Here is a 26,963-nt window from a genome sequence, read left to right as displayed (position 1 = left end):
CACTCACTAGAAGATGTTTTATGCCAAATATCTAAGCTCTAGCTCTTTGGGTTTTTTAGAAGAAGATGTTTAAAGTTTTTTCTTTTGGTTGCCATGGCAACCAGAGTTCTGCATGGAATTGAATTCTTTGAACAACTTTGTTAAGGCTTCACACAAGGAACATCCCTGTGAAGTTTCATTATGATCTGCCTTATGGTTTCAGAGGAGATGTCGTTTGAAAAGTGTGAACGGACAACGGACGACGTACGACGGACGTCAGACGAAGAGTGATCCTAATAGCTCACCCTGAGCATATGCTCAGGTGAGCTAAAATAAATAATATCTTAATACAAAAAATATAAATATTGATAATCACGATTAATAATTTACATGTTTACAAAATAAAATAAATTTCTTGTTTATTAAAGCATGATGAATACATATTTACTTTGTTATTGTAAATGCTTTGATTATATGATTGCTGATTGATCGAAAAGGTTTATTCAATCATTTCCGATGATTTGATTATAATGTTATGTTATGTAATGATTATAATTTTTGTCTGATTAACAATCCCTACTTTTGTTCTGTATACAATTAAGCCTCTTATTTATTTTCGGAGTTAAGGACATACAGATGGATGTACACACAGACTGATGACCGAGAAGTGATCCCTCTATGTTGCCTGCTACTCTACTCTGTAGCAGGTGACACAAAAATGTTAACAATGGAAGCTGGACACCAGGACGAAAGAGAGATCCCAACAACTCACCTTGAGCACAAAGTGCTCTGGTAATTAAAACATGAGATGAGCTCCTATGACCAATGTTTGAACTTGTATGAGAAATCACTTGGACAAACATGCTGACCAAGTTTGATGACAATTGAGGCAAAATGTGACCACAACAGTATTAACAAACAAAATGTGGACAAAAACAGACGACAGACATTCAACGATCCTAAAAGATCACCCTGAGCCAGCTAAGGTGAGCTACAAACTAGAAAGGAAAGAAGTATAGGACTAGACTTACAGGTGGTCTATGTACTCTCCAGAAAGCACGTTCTTGTAGATCATGTATCATCTTATCATCTCGCTTCATTTCCTTCACCAATCTACAATACAATAATATTATCTTTCATTTCCTTCACCAATCTACAATACAATAATATTATCTTTCATTTCCTTCACCAATCTACGATACAATAATATTATCTTTCATTTCCTTCACCAATCTACAATACAATAATATTATCTTTCATTTCCTTCACCAATCTACAATACAATAATATTATCTATTCTATAATGCTACATATTTGTAATGTTGCATTTAATTGGATAATTGTGACGTTTATATATTTTTTATATATAAGGCTACTGTTAAATAAAAAGAAATCTCACTTTTTCCTCTCAAAGAAGAAGCTTGCTGTACATGTATTATAAATTCATTATAAATAGTCCTGACAGGCTATATGGCCATATATAAACAATTGCTTGCAATATAACCCAAGCTGCTTCCAAACAACCATTTATCTAGGGCCATGTCAAAATTCTTAATAACTAATAATATACATATTTTGTACATGTACTTCATTCATTTATTCATTATCTTTAGATATTTTACTATTTTTTGTTGGGTGTTGTTTGACTTTAAATCGCACTTGCACAATAAGGTCATATAATGAAGATTCTGCTGTACTGGTAATTAAAGACCCCATATAACCTCATATAACCCCTCAGTGTATTATTTCAGGCTCAATAGGGCACAAAAGTAGAACTTTAGATGTTACAAAATCTCTGGACAGCTGCCTTATATAACAGAATTTGAAGTTCCTGGCACAATACCAGCATGGAGGCTACACTTTATTAAGATTTGTCCATTTTGGTCTCAAAGTAGGTTAAGATTCGCAAGTTCATGGTTAGAGATATGTTCAACCATGGCAATTTTGTGGATGCCATTCATAAATTTATACATTCAAACACTGTAGTTGATTTGCCCCTCAAAGGCTGTAGGTTCAAATCCTGCCAGAAACTGCGGATTCTTCCATGTGAAAAAGCTATCCAGCTAGCTTACAGAAAGTCAGTGGTTCTGAAGTAAAGCTGGAAAGTCCCCATATAACCTTTACAGTGTTGGTGAGACGTAGAATCCACCCCCCCCCCCAAAAAAAAAAAGGAAAAAGGTACATAATTGAATTTAATATTTATCAGCCTGACATTTATAATGTAGCCCAAGTGATGGCTTTTTGGTAATGGCTCAGCCATCAGTATACTTCAACCAGACATTTTGATTTCTTTTTCTTTTATAAACATTCACCATTTTTTGTACATGTATCTAACAAATTGTTTTATTAATGTTTAAAATTTAATACATTATTTAGGTATACACTATGTTGCTTATCTATAAATATCAGTTCGTTGGAAACTAAACGAACCTTCAAAATCCTTAAGTTTGCTTTTATTTTTCAAAGAAAGCATAATGTAATACATTGATTATACATGTATATAGGGCATCCTAAAATATTTTTAATCTATGACAGTGGGTGTAAATTCTCAAGAGTGTACTTCGACGTACTTTCTGTTTTCAATTGTTCTGATAATTGGCTAATTGGTAACTATTAAGTTACTAAGTACCCATTGTCTTCAATATCAAAGGAAGAATTGATGTCCTTTTCTTGATTGTCAGTGGTAAAATTTCCAAATAAATCTAAATAGATTTACAAGTATCTTTATCAAAATGAATACTTGACGTTTATTCGACTGTCATTTCTTGAAAAAAAATCTTCCTTAGACAAACCCTAAAAGTTTGCATTTTCACTTTATGCATGTATGACTTCTATTTCAAAGGCAGTTTTTTTTAATATTGTGAAGTATAATATTAATATTTTATAAGGATGTGAAGTGCCTTTGCAATTTAAATACAACTGAATATAAAGCTACTCAGAACTCTTTAAAAAATACTGTAGATTTGCTATGATTGGCGTTTGGTCAAAATTAAGAAGTTGTTGTCTATCACTATATTTGGATTTCGATTATTCGAGCCCAATCGATAATTCAAAGTAAATTTTCAGGCCCCAGTAATTCAGGTAAGCAAACAAGTGCTGTGGTTTAAGTAAAATTAATCTACACTATAAAGGTAATATTGTGACTTTCCAGTTTTACTGGTAGAAGACCTCGGGTGCTTTTCCTTGCAATAGCCACCTGAGTAAAACCACTGACATTCCATCAGCTAGCTTTCACATATAAACAAAATCTAATGACCCTGTTGGGATTCAAACCCACAGAGGTGGATAATGAGTGATTCAATGTAAGTGATGTTAACAACTCTGTCACAGAGGTACCATAACCTCTTTTTGTGATGACCCTTGACTCGGACTCACTTACCTGACCTGTTCCTCTGCTTGCCTGCTCACGAACCCCATCTTATCACTGAATACTATCTGTAACTTACTCAGAGCATTCTGAAAAAGAAAACCATAGTTTATAAAATACAAAACTTTGTATACCTTTTTCAACTGTAATTATTCCTTATTTAATACTTTATACTTAAAATCCTTGAAAACAGCTGAGCAAAATTGTGGTTTTAATTTCACATCATGTTATATGGACTTGTGTCATGCTGTATAGACCCATTTAGACAGAAATCATGTTGTATAGGCACATAATTATAATATTGTAATTATATACCTTTATCTTGTTGTATTAGACTCATATCATGTTGTATAGACACACCTAATGTTGTATAGACCCATATAATGTTGTATAGACCCATATAATGTTGTTAAAACCTGTAATGGACCTATATCTTGTTATATAGCCCTGTATTGTGTTGTATGGTCTTATATAATGTTGTTTATACAAATATAATCTTATATAAGCCCATATCATACCGTATAGGCCCATGGATATCATGTTGTTTAGACCCACATCATGTTGTAGAAAGAGGGTTCGGCATTTTTATAGTTTTGCAAGTGGGGAGTGGGGGAGGAGTTATAAGTTAAATTTTGCCTGAATTTCCACTAAAAAAAGTTAATATTTAAAGTTTCATATAATATAATCTTATATTTAATGCATATTCTTTTCAGGCAGATCCATACTGAATCAAGTAAGTTCATCCTAGTGTAAAACATACATCCCGTAACAATACAACTCAGAAGGTCTTTCCCATAATTGTACATGTATATATGAACAAGGTAAAATAAAGAAATATTTTCAAGACAGAAGACTTAAGTTCTGAATAAATAAATGCACATGATTACATGTCTTAGCTTGACAAACAGTCTAGCAGGACAAAAATATATCCCAAATCTGGCCGAGATAAAAAAAATCCACAAAAATCTGCATATTCATCAATTTCGCCCAATCCATAATAATTCTACAGACAGACTAGTTTGGTATAAGGGAAATTGATTCAAAATATCAACATCAATAATTACACATAAAAAAATGAGTTATATTAATTGCGCAATTTACAGCTATATCACAGATCTAACCCTGTAGGCAATTTTCATCAACATTTTTTTTTCTCTCAGGATAAAAACGCATAAACCCCTATTTAATTGCATCAGATTTTGATGTGAAATGATTTGTATTTGCAAACTATCAAATTCTGTGTTCAGTCCACTACATCACCATGGAAAAAAGGTGCTCTCTATTGGGTAATGAAGAGGCTATAATACCATATCTTATTTACTTTTCTAAAAATCCTTGTGAACACAGTAAACAATAGATCTGTAATGGAATATCTTTTTTATTAACACACTGGAATGAGATAATCAAATTCATTTATTGATGCAAGGCACGGAAATAATACAGAAAAGGGAAAAGGCTTGATGCAAGGTACGGAAATAAAAAAGAAAGGGGAAAAGGCTATTTAATTCGCAGCTTTGGTACCCAGCTTTAACCTGCCCTAAATTAGGGGGGGGATGGGGTAATAACACTTTACCTGATGAATTTGGTTTAATTGTCCTCAAAACAATCCATTCAATGTTTAAGGGATTTAAATAACAAAATATAACAAGAGCAGTCAGTGGGGCAGCTTGCTCCACTATTTTCAGTGCTTGATAGTAAAACAAGAGTTTCAACCAATTTCCCTTCAGTTACGTTTTGGAGACACCAACTTGTACAGTGTCTCTCAATAGATAATTACAGAATTTGATATAAGCAAGAAACTGAGTAGTGGCGGCGTGGCTGAGTGGTTAACTCAGGTAACTCACGTGACTTGATTGTCCACCGTAGCCTCTTAGCCCCAATAACACATAATTATATTGAAACTTAACTTGTACTAAATATTTTTTTTATTTATTTATAATTTTATATAAGGTTTAAAATACCCTTCAGATAAATTTAGCTATAACACAGTAAATATTATACGGAGTCTAATTTCTCCTAACTCCTCTCTTAACTCCTATATACCCCCCCAAACTTAGTTTTTGGGGGTATAATAATAAATGATGCTTTTTGAAACTTACAATATTGATAAATCTTCATTTGAGCATTATATTTATGATATCAAAACCTGTGATATGGGATCTTTAAAATCATAAAGAAGTAAAAAGTTTTTCCAAAAAATGGCCGATTTTTACATCTGGTGAATATTTTTCGATTATTTCCTCTAGCACATGACCCAACACATCATTATTCAAGTTCAGGACACTTAACACGAAAATGTTAAGTACAAATAAGTGGCAGTTTACTCATTATAAGGATAATCATTGAGACTATACATGTGTTAATGATTGCTACACAGATTACCAATGTACTTCTAGTCAGTACATATCATAAATGTATATAGCTTGGTGAGAAAGTGTTAACATGCATGGCAAAAGGTACTCTTGAGTGAGTAAAGGTCACTGTAATAAATTTGAGAGTACTTTAACTTTACATAAAATGAATAACTTGAATTGTTTATTAACCTTCCTTCCACTAAATAGACTTTTCTTGTTTTGATATTGGAACTGTTCATTGTTGATTAAGGGAATCTTACGACGTGTATAAAATGCTAAAAAATAAGGTGTTGAGAGTAAAAAGTCGGGACAGGAAAAAATAAAGTCTCAGGACAGGAAAGAATAAATTCTGAACATGACAGAATTAAGTCTGGAGAGGACAGAATAAAGTCTTGACAGGACAGAATAAAGTCTGGACAGGACAGAATAAAGTATAGATAGGACAAATTAAAGGTCTGGACAGGACAGAATAAGTCTGGATAGGACAGAATAAAGTCTAAACATGGCATAATAAAGTCTGGACAGGACAGAATAAAATCTTGACAGGACAGAATAAAGTCTGGATAGGACAGAATAAAGTCTCTACAGGACAGAACAAAGGCTGGACAGGGTAGGATAAGATCTGGACAGGACAGAATAAGGTCTTGACAAGACAGAATGGGGCCTGGACAGGACAGAAAAAAATCTGGACAGGACAGAATAAAGTCTGGACAGGACAGAATAAGGTTTGAACAAACAGAAAAAAGTCTGTACAGAAAGCATTAGTGGCATAATTCAATCAACATTAAACTGTTCAAACAGTTATTAAATGGCACTTAAAACCACTACAACTGTACAACTGCAATAATTAACTTGGGAATTAGTTGTTGTAAAGAAACATTTCATTCCTGCATGTGTGCTGCACCCCTCCCTCATTTTTGTTTTGCAGACAAACAGTTTTTTGAGCACATCTGTCAGAACTAATATACTTTCAATCAGTTATATGAAACATTGGTGCAAGCGCGGGGGAAACCCAAGAAGAATATCCAATCAATACGAGAAGGGGAGAAATCTTCAACGAGTGATGGCCAGACTGTGTCTGATAATTAATGGAACTCCTTCATCATGCCCGTGTTATTGTGGCTATCCGTGTAAATGCCTTAATAACATATCATTAGACAGATTACAATTGTTGATTTTTCGCCACAATTACACTCATTTCCACATTGACCGATATCTGAAGTGCGAATAACTAGAGCAACTGTGACGGCATCGAGAAGTTGAGAACTACTTGTCAGGTGCAAAAATGTATTAGCTTCTGTATTGATTGAAAATCTTATACCGAGACGTCATCTCGAAAGAAAAAAATCCTGATTAACAATATGTTAAGTCATCGATACATCATGGTATACGAAAATAAAATATTTTGAATGTTGTTCTTTATGTATGATTGAATAAGATGGACATCGCAACGTCTATCCTAAATATGTTTGTTCATAAAAAAAAACAATTTTAAAGAAAATCCCTGCCATATATATTTATTTGTTCTTAAATTTTATCTTAATAAAAAACTTCTATATATTTTATCATTGTATGTAAAATGAAAAAATAATTACTTTATCTTTTTTTTTTTTTTTTCACAATTTGTATTAACTTCACCACAATATACATTTCAATAACACAAAAAAGAATATGCTGACTTTGCAAGGATAATTTCAATGCTACAAAAAGAAAAATGTCACGGAATTTGTATCTAAAAATAAACAATACCGTACTTTTTCTTATAAAATTAAAGTGTCAATACTAAAAAAAAATTCTGAATGGGAACATTGTAATAGTTTCCTATATAATCCTCACAGACCAAATATTCAGAATTTCATCGTGCTAAAATAGGCAAGCTGTCAGAGATATTCGGCTTTGTTCCTTAGAGATTTCATTACACACCATGTTTGTCTATCACAGAAATTGTCTCCGTTTCTTATAGATCTGGAATTTTCACGGAAAATATTTACATTAAAGAAATTTTGAAAAGCTTAGGAGAATTCTGCATTTTAAAGAAAATTAAAAATATTGAAAAGAACTAAGTTCTTCAAAAAAAATATGCTGGAAGAAATATTCAAAGAACTTTTAAATACAGAAATGAAAATTTAACATCTTGCCCGTTAACATGTTTATCCTTTATTTAACAGGGTTACCAACTTATCAACCCAAGATGATCTATATTTGATCTAATATGACCTTAAATCTTACGAAAGATATTCTAAGAAAATTTCATTAAAAATTAAACAAAAATGTGATTTTCACAAATGTTATCTGGCTTGGTGACCCCAACTCTTTTACCGCAGATGACTAATGCTCCTCCCTGTCCAAGTAACTTTGAAGTTAATATAAAGATCCATGACTACGCTATTTATTCCCGATATATTACTTATTCTTATTATTAAGTTGTGTTTCAACTTTGTATAAATCATTTGTTTTGATATGATTAATTTTATTCTATACTTTCTATTTCAATATTAATGCTGTCACTGGTAATATATATTCATGACTTGTGAATATTGCTCTTTAGTTATTTATATAGTTCATTGTAATAACATAATCATGCTCTTCTCATTGTAATAAATGTCACCGCCTTGCATGTTATATATGTGGGTAAAGAACATTTAAATATGTTCATATCCTCAATAAAATATTGAATTGAATTGAATTCCTACATCAAATAATTACCCCTCTCACCTTACAAAAGAGATTTTTCAGAATAAATCATTATGTAACCAAGTTACGTAATTTAAAAATTTCTTAGAGAAAAAAGGTGATTATAACCTTTTACTCCAATAAATATGCCATAAATAAATTACAACCCTTTATATCATGAATCATTACAATTACTTTTTCCAAAGAAATCATTTTTTTTACCCTTACAAGCTCTCCCTAAAATATTGTTACATTGTATTTTTGGTAATAAATTTATATATCTTCATAATAAATCATTATTTTTTTTCCAAATTAATTACTACAGTCCACCTACAAACAGCACCCCCCACCTTCCCCCACCCTCTCCCCAACTTTTCTCAAGTTAATTTTTATAACCACCACAATAGTATGAAACAACAATATTGGTATCATAGGTATAGTGGCCATATGGGAATATACACATGTGTATAATGACTGATGTAGGCACGCATGTTTGATGTCAAGAATGGACATTAACCCTGTGTAATTTCTAGAGCCTTAACAATTCCAACAGTATGTTTTCATCATGATATCATGAATAATTGATTCATTCTCCTCACTTTTCATGTTTACTGCAAAATTTCTTCAACATTGGTCGTCCTCTAGCACTAAGTACAGTACGAGTATTACAATAAAATACAATTCTGAGTGATTCATTTTTTATTTCAAGCTTACATGAAGTTGTATACACTATAAATACTATGAAATATACAGTTGTTCTGTAGGCTTATTTCAATTTAATGATAATTTAAAGTTAATCATCAAAAAAAAAAAAAAAATCTCTGATTAAACTGATTAATAAAACAAGAGCTGTCGGTAGGACAGCAACGCTCGACTATTCTTAGTGCTTGATAATAAAAAAAAATGCTTGATACAGTTTCCTCCTCTTGTTTACAGGTTGGGGTAATGATGGTGAACAAGTGTGCAAAGTTTCAAAGCCATATGTCAATGGACTTTGAAAATATTTGAGGTATTACAAAAACTTTAACGTAATTTCTAAGTCAAAAAAGGGGCATAATTCTGTCAAAATGCTTGATACAGTTACCTCCTCCTGTCTACAGGTTGGGGTGATGATGGTGAACAAGTGTGCAAAGTTTCAAAGCCATATGTCAATGGACTTTGAAAATATTTGAGGTATTACAAAAACTTTAACATAAGTGGTTACGCCGACGCGGACACGGACGCCGACGCTCGGGTGACTACAATAGCTCTACTTATTCTTATCGAATAGTCGAGCTAAAAATTACTTTGATGTAGCCTTAAATTATTTTTTTCTAGTTTCATTCCAACCTTTCTAAAGCAGCATGCAGGTGAACGCAATGGAAAATCTTAAATAATAAAAAAAATTTGAATCGCTTTTATTTCTATGCCAGATGGCTAATGATAAAGTTTATCATTGGTAGGAACCAGGACAAAATGTTTTATGTGTATAATATGTTAATTTTAGATAGCTTGACTTACAATCTAAACTAACTTTCAGTTTTCCTTGTTTTATACAAAACACAGTTTGTGAAAGCCTACAGTGCCTAAATATTCACAAAATTTACTTAAATAGGTGACTAAGACATTTTATTTCCATTACAGCCCTTTACTGGCTGGTGGCAACACGACTCAGTTTTTTTCTTCTTTTTTTTTTTGTTTTGTATTTTTTTTTCTACTGAACATGAACATAATAAAAAGCAGTATGTTGCAAATGGACTTTGGTATGTGCACAGGGCTCTCCCTCTCTCTCTCTCACTATCTTTCTCTGTTTAGGGGGAACAGTACCTGTACATGTAGGAGGGGGGAATTGGCAATTATATTCCCTAGCAGGGGGATTTCAGGCAATTTTTGCTGCACATACATACAACAGTGACAATACTCATGTTGTTAAATAATACATATTTCAATAGGATGTTGTTAAGGGTCTCCTGCCTTTGGCATATAGGCAGGTAAAATCCAAATCAATAAATAAATAACAAAAAAATTTAGGGAGATTGTGGGATATGGTGCCTACAAGTAGAGGGAAATGATGCCTAATATTTGCATGAAAATTCGTGAATTGAGTGCCTTTATTGATTTAAAAAAAAAAAAAATGTTGGATTTTAAGCCACACCGACACTGTATTGGTCATATGGTTACTTTCCAGGTTTACTGGTGACCTTCCATGCATTATTTCAGACAAAAACAGGCACCCGAGTAAAACCATCAACATTCCATATGCCAGCTGGATAGCTTTCTCACATGAAAGAATCCAAAGTCCTTGTCAGGATTCAAACACACAGTGGTGAGGGGCAAGTGGTTTGAAGTCAAAAGACCAAGGATGGCAACCCCCCCCACCCCCCTTGTTGATAATAATCGAAATGCCTGAAAAAGTAAGCATTGGTAAAAGACGCTCCAGTATACACATTACAGCCCCGATGGTCAATTGTCACACAATATCAATGACTTCTCCTACGATCATCACAATGTTATATGAAACAACCAGCACAACATTTGTACCATACCTGTTCATATTCCTCCAGTCCATGTTTCTGTTTATTCCGTTTACTTCGTTTTAGGAGGTATATTACTGAAAAAAAATACAATTAATCTTTTAAATTTATTTCTGCAAGATTAATTAAAAGATAAACATAATCATGCATTTGTTTCATTTGTATACACAAGGTTTTAAACCAGTATGTTTTCCATTCAATCGAACTATTCATTATTAAAATTTATACAGAATTTCTCAGAGGAAAAACAAATGCAAGAATATTTCATTAAAGATTTCCAGAAAAAGGAAGACCCCTTGAGAGCAATGAAGGCAAAAAATCAACAGGTGAAAATTACAAACTCGGTCAGATTAGTTCTAACCATCAGAGATAATGAAAAGTGTTACTAAGAACATGTAAACTACATTTTGTATTTGTAGATGGTCTTTTAATACAGGTCTCTATTTTAAAATAGTTCACCAATAAATGGTTTTCTCAAAAAAGTCTTTTAATACAGGTCTTTATTTCAAAATGGTCCTTCTATATAAATGGAATAGTTCACCAATAAATGGTTTTCTCAAAAAGTAGCTATTAAAATCATAATGAGAGATTTAACAGTCAACAAAACTGTCAAAAACAGTCAACAAAACTGTCAAATTATTATTTCTTTATTAATCTCTCTTCATAAATAAAAAATAGAACAACACGGAACCAGAATTTAAGAAAGGCCACACAATGCTGATCAACACAAAACCAATGTTGGTGAAAACTTGTATCTATTTTGTTCACAGATCAAATCTATTTTTAACTGATAGAGTCAACTAGATTTATTTCAACAGTATTGTAACAGAGTTATCTAAGAATGCTAATGACCAAGATCATTAATTTTCATAGATACAGGCATGCATGCTACAGACCTACTGAACTAAAGTAACCAAGATTTACAGGTGATACAAGTTGTGTGCAAGTTTAACTCAGTGCAAACTAAAAATGAAACTGCTATAATGCGCAGCAGAAAAGCAAAATATGTCTTTTCAGCCGCTTTCAGGAGCCACAACCCTTGACATACATACATGGATGACAGATAAATGATTTGATGGCCATCAATCATTAAAGATCTACGAGCATGATGTTACGTAAAAGTTTCTCTGTTAGATATAAGTTGCTAAAGTTATTAAATGTTATCACCTTAGTGCAGTAACAGATTAAGTCCTACTGAATTTTAATAGGAGTTAACTCATTACAACACCATTAACATCATTACATGATCATGATGTCTACTAATATGCATTAAGATACTTACTGTATTTTTCATTTGTCAATTTCAAGTTCATAGATGGCCAATAGTATGGACTCTGAAAAAAAAATTTAGCATTATTAATAAAAGACATCTTACAGGAAAGCCCAACTTTGCTCATTCCAGAATAAATCACTTGCAATGAAGCATTATTAGCCTTTACCATGCCGGAGGCGAAAGTAATTAGTCTTTGCCACCAGTATAGAGCCAGGCCAGCCTGCACATCCGTGCAGTCTGACCAGGCTCTATACTGTTGGCTGGCCAACTTCAAATTCTCACCTTGATACACCTAAAATTGATAATGGATTGTTCCAAAATGAAAATTGGAAAAGTCCATTTATGATTTAAGAAATTCAGCAGATTAAGGGTTAAGCAAGTGGTCAATGTCACAGCAACTTATTGTTCTCTTAAACTCTATTACAGTCTAGCAGTGGTGAGGGCAGACATCATAATGAACTCTTCATGTGAATTTGTGATACAGTACATTATGAACATTATAAGAGCAACAAATTCCTTATTTATAATCATTAATGATTGGGGTTTAACTCATAACCTACTGAATTTGTGAAATGGATATGTCCTGCTTTGAATTTGGAACAGTCTAATCAATATTTCAGGTATTTCAATATCAAAAACAACACTATATAGCCTTGCTCTATACTGGTGGCAAAGGCTGATCACTTTTAGGTTCCAGGAGGTCAAGGGTTAAAATATTACAATACTGATAACAAACAAAATACAACCAAAAATAATCAAACAACTCTCACCTGAAATCTGTAGAAGACAGATTTGTCATCTTTCACAGTAAATGTCCTGATATCTACTGGGTATATATATCCGTACATACACAAGAACGTGGCCAGGTGGAGGGCCTCAACACTGTCTTGATCACATATTTTGTTTGATAACCATGCTATTAAGTCAGAACCTAAAAAACAATATTCAAATTTTAACAAGCAGCAGCTAAATTTATCAATATTTACAAATGTTTGCAATGTTAAATCAATGTATGTATAAAATTTACTGAATAATTCTATAACAGACATACAAATGTATGTAGTATGTGTGTAGATGCATAAACGTTCATGTATCTTATTGACCATGGACTTTACATTTTGTAAGTGAAAGAATGGATGAGAAATTATATGCGGCAAACAAGACAGATTATCTTATTATAATCATAAAATTATGATCAACACAAGATGTTAAATAATTTCTCCCATAAACAACTTGAACATACCCGGTAATCCTTTTTACATGTTAAAGTTTCAAATTACATTAAGTTTTTTAAACTGCTCTATGAAAATGTACTCATTTTACTTCTTTTTTTTTCACACCCATTTGGGAACTAGTCTGGGACTGTCAAATTAAGAATTTTTTTAATTATGAAACCAGTTCATTTGGGGGGGGGGGGGGAAGAAGTTGTGGCCAGCAATCTTTGCAACATTCTTGGAAAATAGCATTTTTAAGTAACTAGGAATGGGTCAGTTTACCAAACAGTTCTGAAGAAGGAAAGAAATTCCATTGTACATTTTATTCATAAAGTACTTTTCAGCTGTGAACTGATTTGTGTAAAAGCCAACCTGTAAATATATTTGACATTAAACTCGAAAGCAAATAATAACCCTGTTCTAATAAAGCCTGTAATGTTATGAATACGCCTCCTCCTTGAAATGATGGAAGTCCTTATGTGTAAGAACAAAATAAAAATCAGGCCTAATTGATCAATATATAAGTTATAAAAAAGTTACAAATTAACTAAGTATTAATTACTCTGATTTGATATGAATGACAAAACAATGAGACCATCAGCATCAAAGTTAAGTGCTAACGATATTGGTGTAAAATGCTGTATGTTAATTGAAACTGTAACCAGGTCCTGTAAACAATCAAATTAAAAGGACCTCCTGCCCTATGAATATAAATTCACATCTGTTCATGAATCACAAATTTTTGCAATGCTAAAGAATACACAGATTTTTTAATATAGACTTAAACATTCTGTGGTCAGTAGTCGGACAAGTGTTTAAAGGTCAATGCCATGGTGACGCTGACCTTTTACTGAATCATTATCAACAGGGTCACCTACTTATAATGACCTACCTCCAAATCATATCTTAAGTCATATTTCGTGAACAATGCATAATGCAACTGACTGGAACCATTTGAACAACTTTTAGAACCTCCTAAAGATCATTCCTATTAAGATTTGTTTCAGATAAGATGTTGTTAAAGAAATTGTTGACAGTAAATCAATGGACAGAGTGGTAACACAAAAACTCACAATGTGCTCAGGTAAGCAAAAAATGTAATCTTTTCCCCTCATTGCCAATGCATACATGTATGAAAATTAATTAACTTACCTGTGAAAGAATTATGTACAGTGGAATAGAGAAAGTTTTTCTTGTCTTTTAGTGGAACACCAATTTTCTGATCATTCATGAATGTTATCAATCTTTCTATCTGAAATCAGAATATATCTAGAATTAACTTCTACAAGACCAGTGCAAGAATTTCTTTGAATTACTCTATATCTCAACATGATATATAAATGTAATTTCCTTATCAACTGACCAAAAGAAGATTGTCATTTGACTTAAATAGTTCAAAGATAATTATGAACAAAATGACCACTGTTATATTACATGTATGTCAAATGTATATATCATTCATGTCAAGTTTATATTAAATGCCTAAATATCTGAACTTGACTATTAGTCTGAAACCTGTCAAATTATGTCTAAATGGAATTGTTAACCATTGGTCTATTTTCTGACATGATGGCCCTAAGATACACTGCTAGAAAAGACCAGAATTCCTCGATAGAGAACTCAGAAGTAGGTCACTGGGTCATATAGGAAACAAGCCATTTTTCACATAAAGGCTATGATTCATTTAATGGGCATATTTTGATTTTTTTTTCAAGAGGACTTTTCTTTTCCCATATTAATCTATGTAAACTAAGTGACCTCCAGGGCAGGGCCAAGTTTGACCCTCAGTCCATGATTAATAGATGATGACCTGAAGGTGATAAAAAATATCTAGTTTCTAATGAGAATATTTTTTAATTTAAGACCATTTTAGCTCCTGTGATCTACATATCATAATATGCCTCCGACTAGCATTTCTTTGATTTTTCATTGACCAGCTTATTGTGAGGTCATTCCAGTAAAATTTGGTCAAAATCTTACAGTTAATAGTTGGAGATATTGTTTTTTAAAAAATGACACACAAAAAAACAATACCAAGCACCATTCTTTCACAAAAGTTCACCTCTGATCACTTTGTGCAAGTGATCCAAAAAAGAAATCGCAGTTTCAACTGGAAATTTTTATAAAAATTTCAGATAGTTTGGAAAACTTTTTCTACTGGGAATAAAACCAAATAACAGCAACATTATACATAACATAAAATGGCACATGATACTTTTACATGTACAAATAAAGAAATATGTGTTAAAAAATAACTTCAGCAAAAATCCCATGTTGCTCTGTTGAATGAACAACAAAGCCTATCTCAAACTTGTTAATAAGTTAATAACATCTTTCACACAATATTTGTATATTAAGTTAGTTTAATTTTCCAGTTAAACAGCAAAGCATAATTATGAGCTAAAAACCAATAGTAAGATGCTTCAGTATGACAGCAAACTGAACATTAAGTTTTTCACAACTAAGATATATAATTGGAGAGTTTGCTCAAACTGAAAGATCTTGAAACTTTTTAAATGTCATAAATTATGAGATAAAATCCATGTCTGAGTAAATTTTAAACATAATCTAGACATGTTATAACATACATAATGTGTCAATAATAATCTATGATAAAGGTAAAAGCTAAGCAAAAATTTTATCAAACTTGTACAATAAGATGCAGTCTATTTAAGAAACATGTGACATAATCCATAATTACAATTTACATTAGGTTTGGATTGAATACAATTAAATAAGGTAAGAGTGTTATTTGTATACAAATACAATACTTTGGATCCCTTGCTGACAGCTTTACTAATAAAATGTTCGAGATGATAATTTTATATTTTATTTTTAATCTTGTGGTTTGTTTTATCATTCTTTTACATAAAGACACTATATCAAACTACATAGCCCTTATGGAAACACAACATTGCCACCCTTGGATATAAGTAAATTGGGAACAAACCCATTTTAACAGGCACTTTTTCAGATGATAATTTATGTACAGTAATTTAGAATACAATATATGCCTTCCAGATGAGCTGGTTGTGGGAATGGACTAAATTTATCACCCTAGCTGTCATTTTAGTGTACATGTTCAATCCTTTTTAAAAGTAAAATACTACTCAATTATATTACTAAATCTCAAGTGATTCTACAAAATAATATATCTAAACATGCATTACACAAATATTTGAACAACTATCAACTATCCCCGTACTGCCTCTTTCCGATCAGCTAACAGATTTTTCAACAATAACTGACAGCGAAATTATATTTAATAAAAATCTCTTTCAATTCTGCGAATATTATCATTTTAGCTAATAAATGCACCAACTTTTTTTAATTTTACCTGAATTATTATTATGAATCGAGGACAAATCATTACTGACCCATTTTCCTGTTCTTTAAAATTTCACAACCACTTTTCAATCAGTTAACAAAATATAAACTGTACCACATAAAAATTGTCATACAATGTTAAAATATGATCAGTTATGTATTATGGAGAAATTTTGACATACTCAACTTCAGATAAATGGTAATAAACAATTTTAACCTAATTATAATGCCATTTTTCAATCTTGATATCTATTTGCAGTGGTAAAGCTGTCGTAATTGGGGTATGGATGTACATTTCAATTTGCATAACAGAAAAAGCATGTTCTTGTGAAATTTTTAGGATCTTAGGGTCTATATGACCCCATTCTAGTGACTGCTTACTGAAAAGTTATCACAGAGAATGTTTTTCCTTGGTTAAGTGACTGTTACTTTACTGATGTATTACCTTCCAATTAAGAACTGTATGGTAAAATATGTACATATTAAAATTACAACTTTTGAAGTGCAGTATACATTATGACTTCATGATATTGAAACAGTTGTTCAACTTAATATCCATTTCTGCAGACTGACAAAAAACTGAGTCTGTATATCAATTATTTTTAGAAAATTATTGCGATTTGTAACTGTGTAAATAAAGGATTAGTGGAAAACACACTTTTTACATATTTTGAACTAAAATGCTAGCATTTTCTTTTTTATCGCCTAAATTGACATTGCTGCTGATAAATTTAGTCAAGGGGAGTACAAGATGTGCTTACAGTTTGGTTACATGACAAATAAGGTCAAAAATAAAAAATTTCTAGGGGTGATTGAAAAGTGGTTGTGATTGAAAACTGGCAGTGTGTGGATATTTTCATTTTCAGAAAATTTGACACATCTCATTACTCTACTTAAGTTTAAAAAAAAATAATAAAGATGTCTCATTCAATTTCAAATCTTTTTAAATGGATAGGTTCTTATTGCGTATTATAATTTTCAAGCTATTTTATATAAAAATATATATTTATTTTTCAACATTCATACTATAATTTTGACAGTTGGATTCTCCTTTTAATCATCTTACTTTATGAATGAAATTACTAACTTTAGAAAAAACCAAATTTCTTGGTTTTGCGTCAGCGTTATGAGCCATCATTTTTGAACTGATTGTCATTTCTATCCTTTATCATTATTGCATTTAAGTCCAAATAAAATGAATTTGACGGCTATCTCCAAGACCTCAGCTTCAGCAGTCAGTTTTATGACCGCTTCAATCAATGAAAAATAAAAATATTGAAACCGGAAGTGTCAATAACCAAAATATTTTTCTACCTAATATGAATGTAATGAAAAAATACTTTATTTACACTATGAAAAGAACATTTAATGAGACAATGATTACAGTTTAAATACTTGATTTTATTAATAACTTGTCAAAATGCAGTTGATATTTAAGACTGGTTTCAGTTTTTACAATTATTGTTTACAGAAACGGATGTTTAGTCACGAAATTGTAAACCAGTCGAGACCGCCAAAGAAATAAAGCTTTTTCACACGCGGAAAACTAACTTTAGAAAATTGACCGAGTATATGACTATTACGATCTAAAATAAATCCAAAATGAGTGACAAACTTGACATGAGCTTAGATGATATCATCAAATCAAATAAAAAGCCAGGTGGAAGAGGCGGTAGGGGCGGGCGCGGCTCTGGTGGCAGGGGCGGTCGTGGCCGTCAAAACAGAGGTGGTGGTGGCCGGGGAGTTTTTCGGGGAGGAGTTCAGAAACGCCGGGGAGGTGGTGGCGGTGGAAACAGATCATTCGGAAGATCAGTGAGTATACTACTTTTTTGATAATTTCTTATCAGATATCTAAGAAATGTAGATTTACTAATTATAAATCAAAACAACAGTTCTGTTAGGTGTCTTGGGGTAAATAGACCGGCCCGTTCTGTTAGTATAATTTCATATGAAGTTATAGCACTTTTGATCAAATAACAGTCCTCTTGTAAATTTTAATATATTCTGAAAGTTTGAGGTTAGCGAGGATTATTGCATAGACAGGATTAATGCAGTACCAGGACTTGGATTGATGATTCAAATCAGTAGACCCCTATGTATATTTTAGTAGTAAAACTTGTATAATACACTAAAGAAAATGGAATGAACCTTATTTATACTCCTGGTTTAGACCTGGGGTCTATTCCAGCATATAGCCTTCAAATCATTTTCTCATGTTTATCATTGTTCCATAAAAGTAGCCGGCAGTAAATTCTGTAGTAACCAGTGATTTTTCTTCTAACTATTTAAAATCTCGTCAAATTTACTTATGCATCATTTTACTGAACTTGGATTATATCCAATTCATAGCTTCAGATAAATGTTAATTCAATGTGGTTTCAAGAGTTTTTGTTTAGCTTTTTATTAATTGAATGTTTACTATTATTGCAGCCAAGTAAAGGCAATGCAGAGGATGTTTGGCAGCATGACATGTTTGATGGTGGAGCTGGAGGTGGCATAAAACGAGCAAGGTCAGCACCTGGTGGTGGTGGCATAGTAACTAGCTCAGGAAAACTACACATCTCAAATCTAGATTTTGGTGTCAGTGAGTCGGATATACAGGTAATATTTTAAGTAATTGTCAAATATTGTAAATGTATTTAATACAGTATTATATTCAAAAATGATTTAACTTTATGTACAGGGCTGCCGATTTTCCGCGGATTCGCGGGTCTTGGGTCATTTTTGAGATCGATGTAAATTCGACAAAGACAATAAATTCATTTGTCATATTTTATACAGTACCCAAAAATCGGCACGCTTCGGCTTTTATCGTTACGCTAGCCGCCTATGGTACGTCTGTAAGCGCTTTTCTCATTGGTCAAATCGAGTCTTTGCGGGCATTCTATTTTAGAATAACCAATCAAATTACAGTTTACATTGTCGCTCTTGTCTGTTGTCAAAATGTCGGATATTTGTTTTGAGGGCTGATGAAAACCTGAAGTCCAACTAAAGTGTCTCTGAATGGCTTTAAAGGCAACCAAGGAAGTCAAATTTAGAGTCCAGGAAATTGATTTTAGAGCATACCAAATCATCAGAATCCAGGAGCTTCCTGGTGCTTCGCCCCCTGGGCCCCCACCAGGGCTCTGCCCTGGACCCGTAAAGGGGGCTTGCGCAGCCCCCTTGACCCCCAGCGTATTTTCCTCGGATTTTGCAATTTGCTGTTGGCAGCCCTGTATGTAATAATTAGTATAGAAAAGATTGATACATACTTAATATTGGGAAGTTTTGTTTTAGTAATTGCCTTGCATATTACCCTAGTACTAAAACCAAATCAATGAGTTAGCACAGATCTTTTTTCATATATTGTAAAATATTGTGCTTAATATTTAAATAATAAATTTTAAAGTTTAAGCAATAAATGATTAATGTCTGTAATTTTCTAATGATATTTATAGAAATTTTCATGGGTCACATGGATTATTTTTTGTGTGCAAATGTAGTATTAAATTGATCACAATTATAGAAAAATGTCAAGTTTTTACTTTTACCTATGCAATTTTCATTTACACTTGGATGGGCAAATCATTTTTAGAATCTGCCTGGAATATCTCATGATGTCCTTATTTAGGTGGCATGATAGCTCAATTGGTTAGATCTCTGATTGTCAGATTGTCACTCCTGTGGTTCCAGGTTTGATCCTGGGTAACACCCTTGGGATTTTTAGTTTCCTACCTACCTAGAGGTTTAATGATAAAACCCAGGTAATACTCGCATGTATTAGTGCTATACACTGGACATTTAAAAGAACCAAGGGGTCTATTCAACAAGAGCTAGGGCTGGTTCAGGGATTCCCTTGTATCTCATAACTGTCTGCTGAGGTAAGGACCCTACTGGAAATGTGCCTGCACATTCTTAGGTTATCCCTGAGCGCGTGATCTAAAGAAATTCATTCATTCATTCATACTCTGAAATGTAGCCATAACACAGCAAATATCAAGCCTGTTAGTCTAATAGCATTGGAAGTGTCTGTTGAGAGAGTTGAATTGTTATGTTAATTTTTACTGCCACACTTTCTGTAATGTGAAAATTTTTAACATGTTTGAATTTTATACTTCCAGGAGTTATTTGCAGAGTTTGGTCCATTAAGAAAAGCCAGTGTTCATTACGATCGCTCAGGTAGATCTCTAGGTACAGCAGAAGTTATATATGAAAGAAGAGCAGATGCAGCAAAAGCTTTAAAACAATATAATAATGTACCACTTGATGGTAAGTCTTGTAAGTCGCTGGTTCTGTCCTCGGACAAAGCAATATTTCCTTTGGCAATCAATCACTGCCATTAAGTCTAATAGTCATTCGTCTTGCACTGCAGATTCAGAAATCATGTGAAATTAGTAGTCTGTCACTTCTGAAGAAATTGGTAATTATTGGTTAGATATTCAGGAAAGTCGTTAAGATGGAATGACCACAAAGATATTGCAAAAAAGAAATATGTTAAAGTCGGCATTGAAATAATTTAATAAACCCAACAAACCAATTAATAAATTAGTGTAAAAATTATCCAATGAATTTGGCAAAAAGAAAGTTTTTATTGACTGGGTTTTATCATATTTAATTTTCAGGATAATCCTTAACACTTAAATTGAGTTGATTGATATTACAAACAGATTCTCGGAAAGTTAAAAAAAAACAACATTTGGTCCGACATACCATGAAAATCTGTCGGACCAAATGAAATTAAATAAAATTAATGGAAAACTTGTGTTTATATTTCTAAGATTCTTCGTTTTTAATTTTTTCGTTGTAAAATCCGCATAGTTTATACAACACATTTTCACCTCATCTCTGTCATACATCAACCATTCATGGTCCTTCTTCCATTTTTCATTAAATTTTCTGTCGGATTTATTGTTTTCATAGTTTTTCTTCTGTTCTGTGCACTCCTCTGATGTAGATTTTCATTTTTTCCCAGATTTGGCACTTTGGCACCTTTGTAATATTAAAGCTACACCATTGTGTTTACACGTGGTTTATATAAAAGCGGAACCAATCTGGAATAAAGAATAGTCAGACCTAATCAATATATATCTGACATGTCTGTAGGACCGACATATTTCGGGAAGTCTGTTTAACGCATGAACTCTAGATAATACCATATTTATATTTTATGTAGCAAAATTATTTCTTTTCTAATATGCAGGTTGTAAATATCTACAATTATAAAGACTGTACAAGAAAGTTGTATTTATTTTAGGTAGACCTATGAGTATACAGTTAATAGGAGCTGAAAGTATGTCTCCAGCCAGTAGATTAGGTAGAGGAGCAACTGGTGGTGGTGGCGGCGGAGGTGGTGGAGGCCAAAGATTCACTAGTGGTGGTGGAAGGGGTGGTCAGCGACGATCAAATGGGTAAGAGTTTAGAGGTTTTTCCCATTGATGGTTTGATGCTTTTTAACTTTTGAACACTTTTAAGGTTGAATTATTACACCTATTCTATGTGACAGTTGATCTTGGAGTCAAATAGTCATTTGTCTCTCACAGCTCATTCAGAAATCAGTTGGCATTAGAAATTGTCACTGGTTAGTTATCCAGGAAGGATGGTTAGGTGGATCTACCTCTGATATATGGCAAAAAAAATTTGTAAAAATTGCCATAAAATATAAACAAACACATTTTTAGCTCGACTTTTCTATGAAAAGGGGAGCTATCCTACTCGCCCCGGCGTCGGCGTCACACCTTGGTTAAGTTTTTCGTACCACCCCACTTTATTTCAGAAGTATTACAAGTATGGCTTTGAAACTTACCATACTTGTTCACCATCATAACCTCCATCTACAGACAAGAGTACATAACTCTGTCAAGGTTTTTGACAGAATTATGGCCCTTTTTTGACTTAGAAAGTGTATTGAGCTTGGTTAAGTTTTTTGTACCACCTCACTTTATTTCAAAAACCATTGGAGGTATTGCTTTGAAACTGACCATACTTGTTTACCATCACGACCTTCATCAACAGACAAGAGGACATAACTCTGTCAAGGTTTTTTGACAGAATTATGCCCCTTTTTGACTTAGAAAATACATTGAATATGGGGTAAATCCACTTATTGCCTTAACCCTTTGAGATATTGCTTTTTGAAACTTTTAATGCTATTTCACATCATTACCCCCATCTGTACGCAAGAGAAGGTAACTCTGTCAAGGATTTGTTTTAAAAATTAAGGCCTTTTATCGACTTAGACATCTTGGGAAGTTTTTTGTGCAGTAACTCTGATGAAACCATTTTGATATATTAATTTGAAAGTTTATTTCTTCTAAATGCATTTGAAAATTCTACAAAAATGTTCAAGAATGGTAATTTTGGTAAATGGATTTTATTTGAAATATGCTCGCCATTTAATTGTCGAATGGTTTTGGGTAGGTGGTAGGCCCAAGACACTAGTGAAGGTTAGAGAATCTTAAGAGAAATTCATTCCTTTATGGACTTTTTAACTTTTACCTAAATTAATTATTAAACCAAATTCTTGTAAATTATCTTTAAATGTCATGTTTTTCCCCAACTTTCAGAAATACAGTTTTGGGTTATTGCACTTTTATTTATCAGAAAGATTTTTCTATTGAAGCAAAAAAAAGTTCGATGCCGCTAATTTAAAACGGACAGCTTTTGATTTTTTGTTGTTCGTTTTGTTATATTGTCACAATTGAATTCATGATAACAAGAATACAATCTGTTTTTGTGTTCTATTCTTTGTGAGGATTCTAAGCAAAAACAGACAAAACCTGTAAAAAAGAAAAAAGAAAAAAAAAATGTACTTACTTCGGTGTTAGGCTCACAGTTTTTGCGTTGGTAAATTGGTGTCTCCAAAATGGATTGAAACACACTTGTTCTCTGTGATTATCTAAAAGGATTGGCATGGGTCCCATAACTTTAAGTTAACTTTTTACAGACCTATGCCCTTTTCCTAACTGTCAAGCACCGAAAATAGTGGAGCCTGATGTCTTACAGAACACTCTTGCTTTTGAAGAAAAAAGACAATTGTACCGAAAAAAATTTACTTCATAAATAGGGGATTATATTTCTCATTTTTAGTTCAAATCTTCAGTGATGTGTAGGCCATAGGTTTGAGAGATGGAATTACAATGCATCTTAAAGAGCAACACTTCGAAAATAAATGTAACATCATTTTAACATGTATATAGAAAAAGGATTGATATAATTTATGTTAAATTTGTTTAGAGAATTTTTTCTATACTTAAACTTTAAATAATGTTTCTGAGGTGTGTTGTTGTTGACCTATCAATGCTAATCGTTAAACGGATGAGAGTTCCACCGTTGATTCATTGTGACAAAAAGTGGTGTTGCTTCTGTATTCTATAAATAAATGGAATCAAACAACGAAACTTTTGATAATGCTACAGAGAAGAATGTGTGAATGTAGCAAGGTCTTTATCAGAATATTCATTAGTATGACTATTTGGCTAAATGAATTGTACGTTTCCAGATTTAGTGGTGGTAGAGGTCGAGGAGGAGGTGGCAGAGGGAGCCGTGGCCGAGGAGGTAGAGGTGGTGGACGCGGGGGCGGAGCAGCAAATAAAAAATCACTCACAGCTGAAGAATTAGACGCACAATTAGATGCTTACAATGCAAAGGTAACAAAGAGTGGTTTCTGTTATTAACTTAATATTGTTTTGACAATAGAAAACTTTGACCCAAATTAAATTTTACTGTTTCAAATATAGAAATCCCTTACCCACCGTTATAAAAAATACAAAAAAGGGTTAATCAAGCATATGTTTCATAAGTTATTCTGTATTTATTTATAAGAAAGTTATATAGCAGACTGTTTTACTGGTGTTGATTATCCCATTTCCAAGTACAAAAGCACTGGAGGTAATAGAATGAAATTTCTCAAACCTTTGCTTTGCTGGAACCAAATGAAGTGATTTGAGTGGTTTTTCTCATGTAATTAAAAAGAAGCCTTAGCCTCTTGATTTTGAGGAAAATTATCATAAAAATTACTAATTTGGGAAGTAGATTAGCTTATGTAAGTTCAGATTCGTGGGAAAACTTGCATGATTTTAAAGATTTCTTATTTGGCCTCTGTTATTTTACAAGGTGAAAAAATCACTGCATCATGGTATGTCACTAGAACAAGGGCAAATCGGTGTTCACATCCAATGTTCATTTATGTGAACTGCACTACAATCCAATTTCAATTTAATTTTTACGAAATTGATTTAAAGTCTTGGCTTAGTGTTGATTTTCAGTATTGTCAAATTACTTATATCATTGGAAAGCCATTGAAAATTAGTTTGCTATTTTATGCTTACCTATTGAAAAATAGAATGACAGGTTGTTATTATCCGTCGAAAATCAGTAATATTGTATCAGTGAAAAGTATCATGATGAAGATCTAAGATGATCGAAACTTGTAAATCCTTGAACAAACCAGTTTACAAACCAGCTCCATGTTTTGATGTCTGCTATCTCCTGTTTTACTTTCCATTGAAAATTAGATTAGATATTTTTGACTATACATGTTTTCTATATAAATTAAAAAAAAAAAATGTTTACTTTCAGATGGACACAGATTGATAGGAGCACATTGATATGTGATATTAAAAACAAACATTTGTAAGTGAAATTGGATAACAAGGAACAAAACAGTGAATATTGACAGAAAAGATTTAGATGTGCTCTTAGTAAAGTGATAAAGGCTGCTGTGAGACATAAATATCATGGTGAAACTATTATAACATGGGCATAAATAATAATATGATAAATCGGTTAGGTGTATTGTGAAAATTATAATGTTTTTAATTTATGTTTTTATTTTATTACAACTTGTATTAAAGTAAATATAGTGAGAACATAGTATTTGATTTTAAATTGTTTGGTTTTATATAATTTAGAACGAACAATATGCTGTTGCAACAGTCACTGATTATATTCCAAATGTATTTATTTTTTTATATATCAATTTCATGTGTGTTTTCAATTGAACATATTTAGTTAACTTTATTTATAGTTCTACTGATTTAGGTTTAGATATATAATATTTTTTTGAGATATAGAGCTTAGGTGACTCAAGTTTTAATTATTAGTTATTGACATATTGGAAAAAAGTCCCAGTTTGTGTGTTTTTAAGCAATTCCCGAAAAATTCGACCAAAAGGAACTAGTTAATGTGTCACCTGCCAAATTTTATGTTGTGCAAGATGGCTGTTAAGTGGTATTGCATGTCATAGGTGTATGGTTTAAGGATTATTCCTGAATTCAAGAATCTTTTAAACAAAAAAAATGTTAAATACAGACTTCAAGATATCCAAATAAGACATATGGATGTGCGAGCAAAATGTTAAATACATAATTTTCAAGATATCCAAAAAAGACTTACGGGTGTGCAAGCAAAATGTAAAATACAGAATATTTTTGAGACCACCAAATAAAACTTATGTGTGAGCAAAACTTTAAATACAGAATTTTCGAGATATTCAAATAAGACTTAATGGGTGTACGAGTGTGTTTTTAATGTATATGGGCTATACTATTACCAGTATTTGAAATACAAGGCAATAGAATAAAAATAGTGGTAGATTTATATAGAGCTGGTGAGTGGAACCCTTAGATTTTGTAGTATGAATGTCTATAAGAAAAGGAACATTTTATTCAAGAATACAATTTATGTTAAGTTGATCTCATTTTTGCGATGAAAAAAATAAGTGTTGCTTTTAACAAATATATATATTGAGTGCTGATTACAACATTTATATATTTGTTAATAGTGGTACTTTGCAAGTCTGATTTACTTAATAGATGAAGGTATCTAAAATATTTTTACATTTAAACATTTTATTATTTTTTTAGATTCATTCTACGGTTCTCTTTTCTTTCATGTAAACAGTATGTTGGTGTGGCTTTTAAACCAACATGATAAAAAAAAAAATCCTTTTTTTATAATGCTCAATATTTCCTTTTGTTGGACAGGATTCCAGTCCTTTGGGAGTGATGATATATTGTTCTGGAATTTTTTTTATTTTTTGTTCCTTCAATTTGTTGAAATATTAGATAAATCGAGCAGCTATGTACATGAGGAGACTAGACAAATGATATGCGTTATTCAGTTTTGTTGTAAAGATTACATTTATTATGTTCACATGGTATCATCATTTTATTCTTACTCATATCGTAATACATTCTGTTTGTAAAAAAAATCTCATGAAAAAAAATTCTTAAAAACATTTATTGTACATTGTGACTTTGTAAATAAAAAGACAAACTTTTTAAA

General features: G+C 32.2%; 2 protein-coding genes across 2 annotated transcripts in view; one reads left to right on the top strand and one right to left on the bottom strand.

The window, feature by feature from the left end:
- Positions 1 to 17,974, bottom strand: part of LOC132714078 (regulator of G-protein signaling 6-like) — a 45,743-nt gene extending 27,769 nt beyond the window's left edge. The window contains exons 1-7 of the mRNA XM_060696816.1: positions 17,788 to 17,974; positions 14,526 to 14,625; positions 12,930 to 13,090; positions 12,169 to 12,220; positions 10,899 to 10,963; positions 3,359 to 3,435; positions 1,011 to 1,092 (exon numbers count right to left, since the gene is read on the bottom strand). Coding sequence (XP_060552799.1) covers positions 1,011 to 1,092; positions 3,359 to 3,435; positions 10,899 to 10,963; positions 12,169 to 12,220; positions 12,930 to 13,090; positions 14,526 to 14,625; positions 17,788 to 17,856 — 606 coding nt within the window. The 5' untranslated portion in view covers positions 17,857 to 17,974. The remainder of the gene's footprint in view (positions 1 to 1,010; positions 1,093 to 3,358; positions 3,436 to 10,898; positions 10,964 to 12,168; positions 12,221 to 12,929; positions 13,091 to 14,525; positions 14,626 to 17,787) is intronic.
- A 215-nt stretch (positions 17,975 to 18,189) lies between these two features.
- On the top strand, positions 18,190 to 26,963 carry LOC132714079 (THO complex subunit 4-like). The gene is made up of 6 exons (XM_060696817.1): positions 18,190 to 18,512; positions 19,131 to 19,301; positions 20,801 to 20,948; positions 21,934 to 22,087; positions 24,178 to 24,325; positions 25,257 to 26,963. The coding sequence occupies exons 1-6, from the start codon at positions 18,303 to 18,305 to the stop codon at positions 25,269 to 25,271; spliced, it is 846 nt and encodes a 281-aa protein (XP_060552800.1). The 5' UTR covers positions 18,190 to 18,302; the 3' UTR covers positions 25,272 to 26,963.

The sequence above is a fragment of the Ruditapes philippinarum genome, unplaced genomic scaffold, assembly GCF_026571515.1.
Source record: "Ruditapes philippinarum isolate M1 unplaced genomic scaffold, ASM2657151v2 ctg3949_1_1_1_1, whole genome shotgun sequence".
Classification (NCBI taxonomy): domain Eukaryota; kingdom Metazoa; phylum Mollusca; class Bivalvia; order Venerida; family Veneridae; genus Ruditapes; species Ruditapes philippinarum.
Note: the sequence above shows the minus strand (reverse complement) of the source record. Positions and strands in the feature narration are given on the sequence as shown.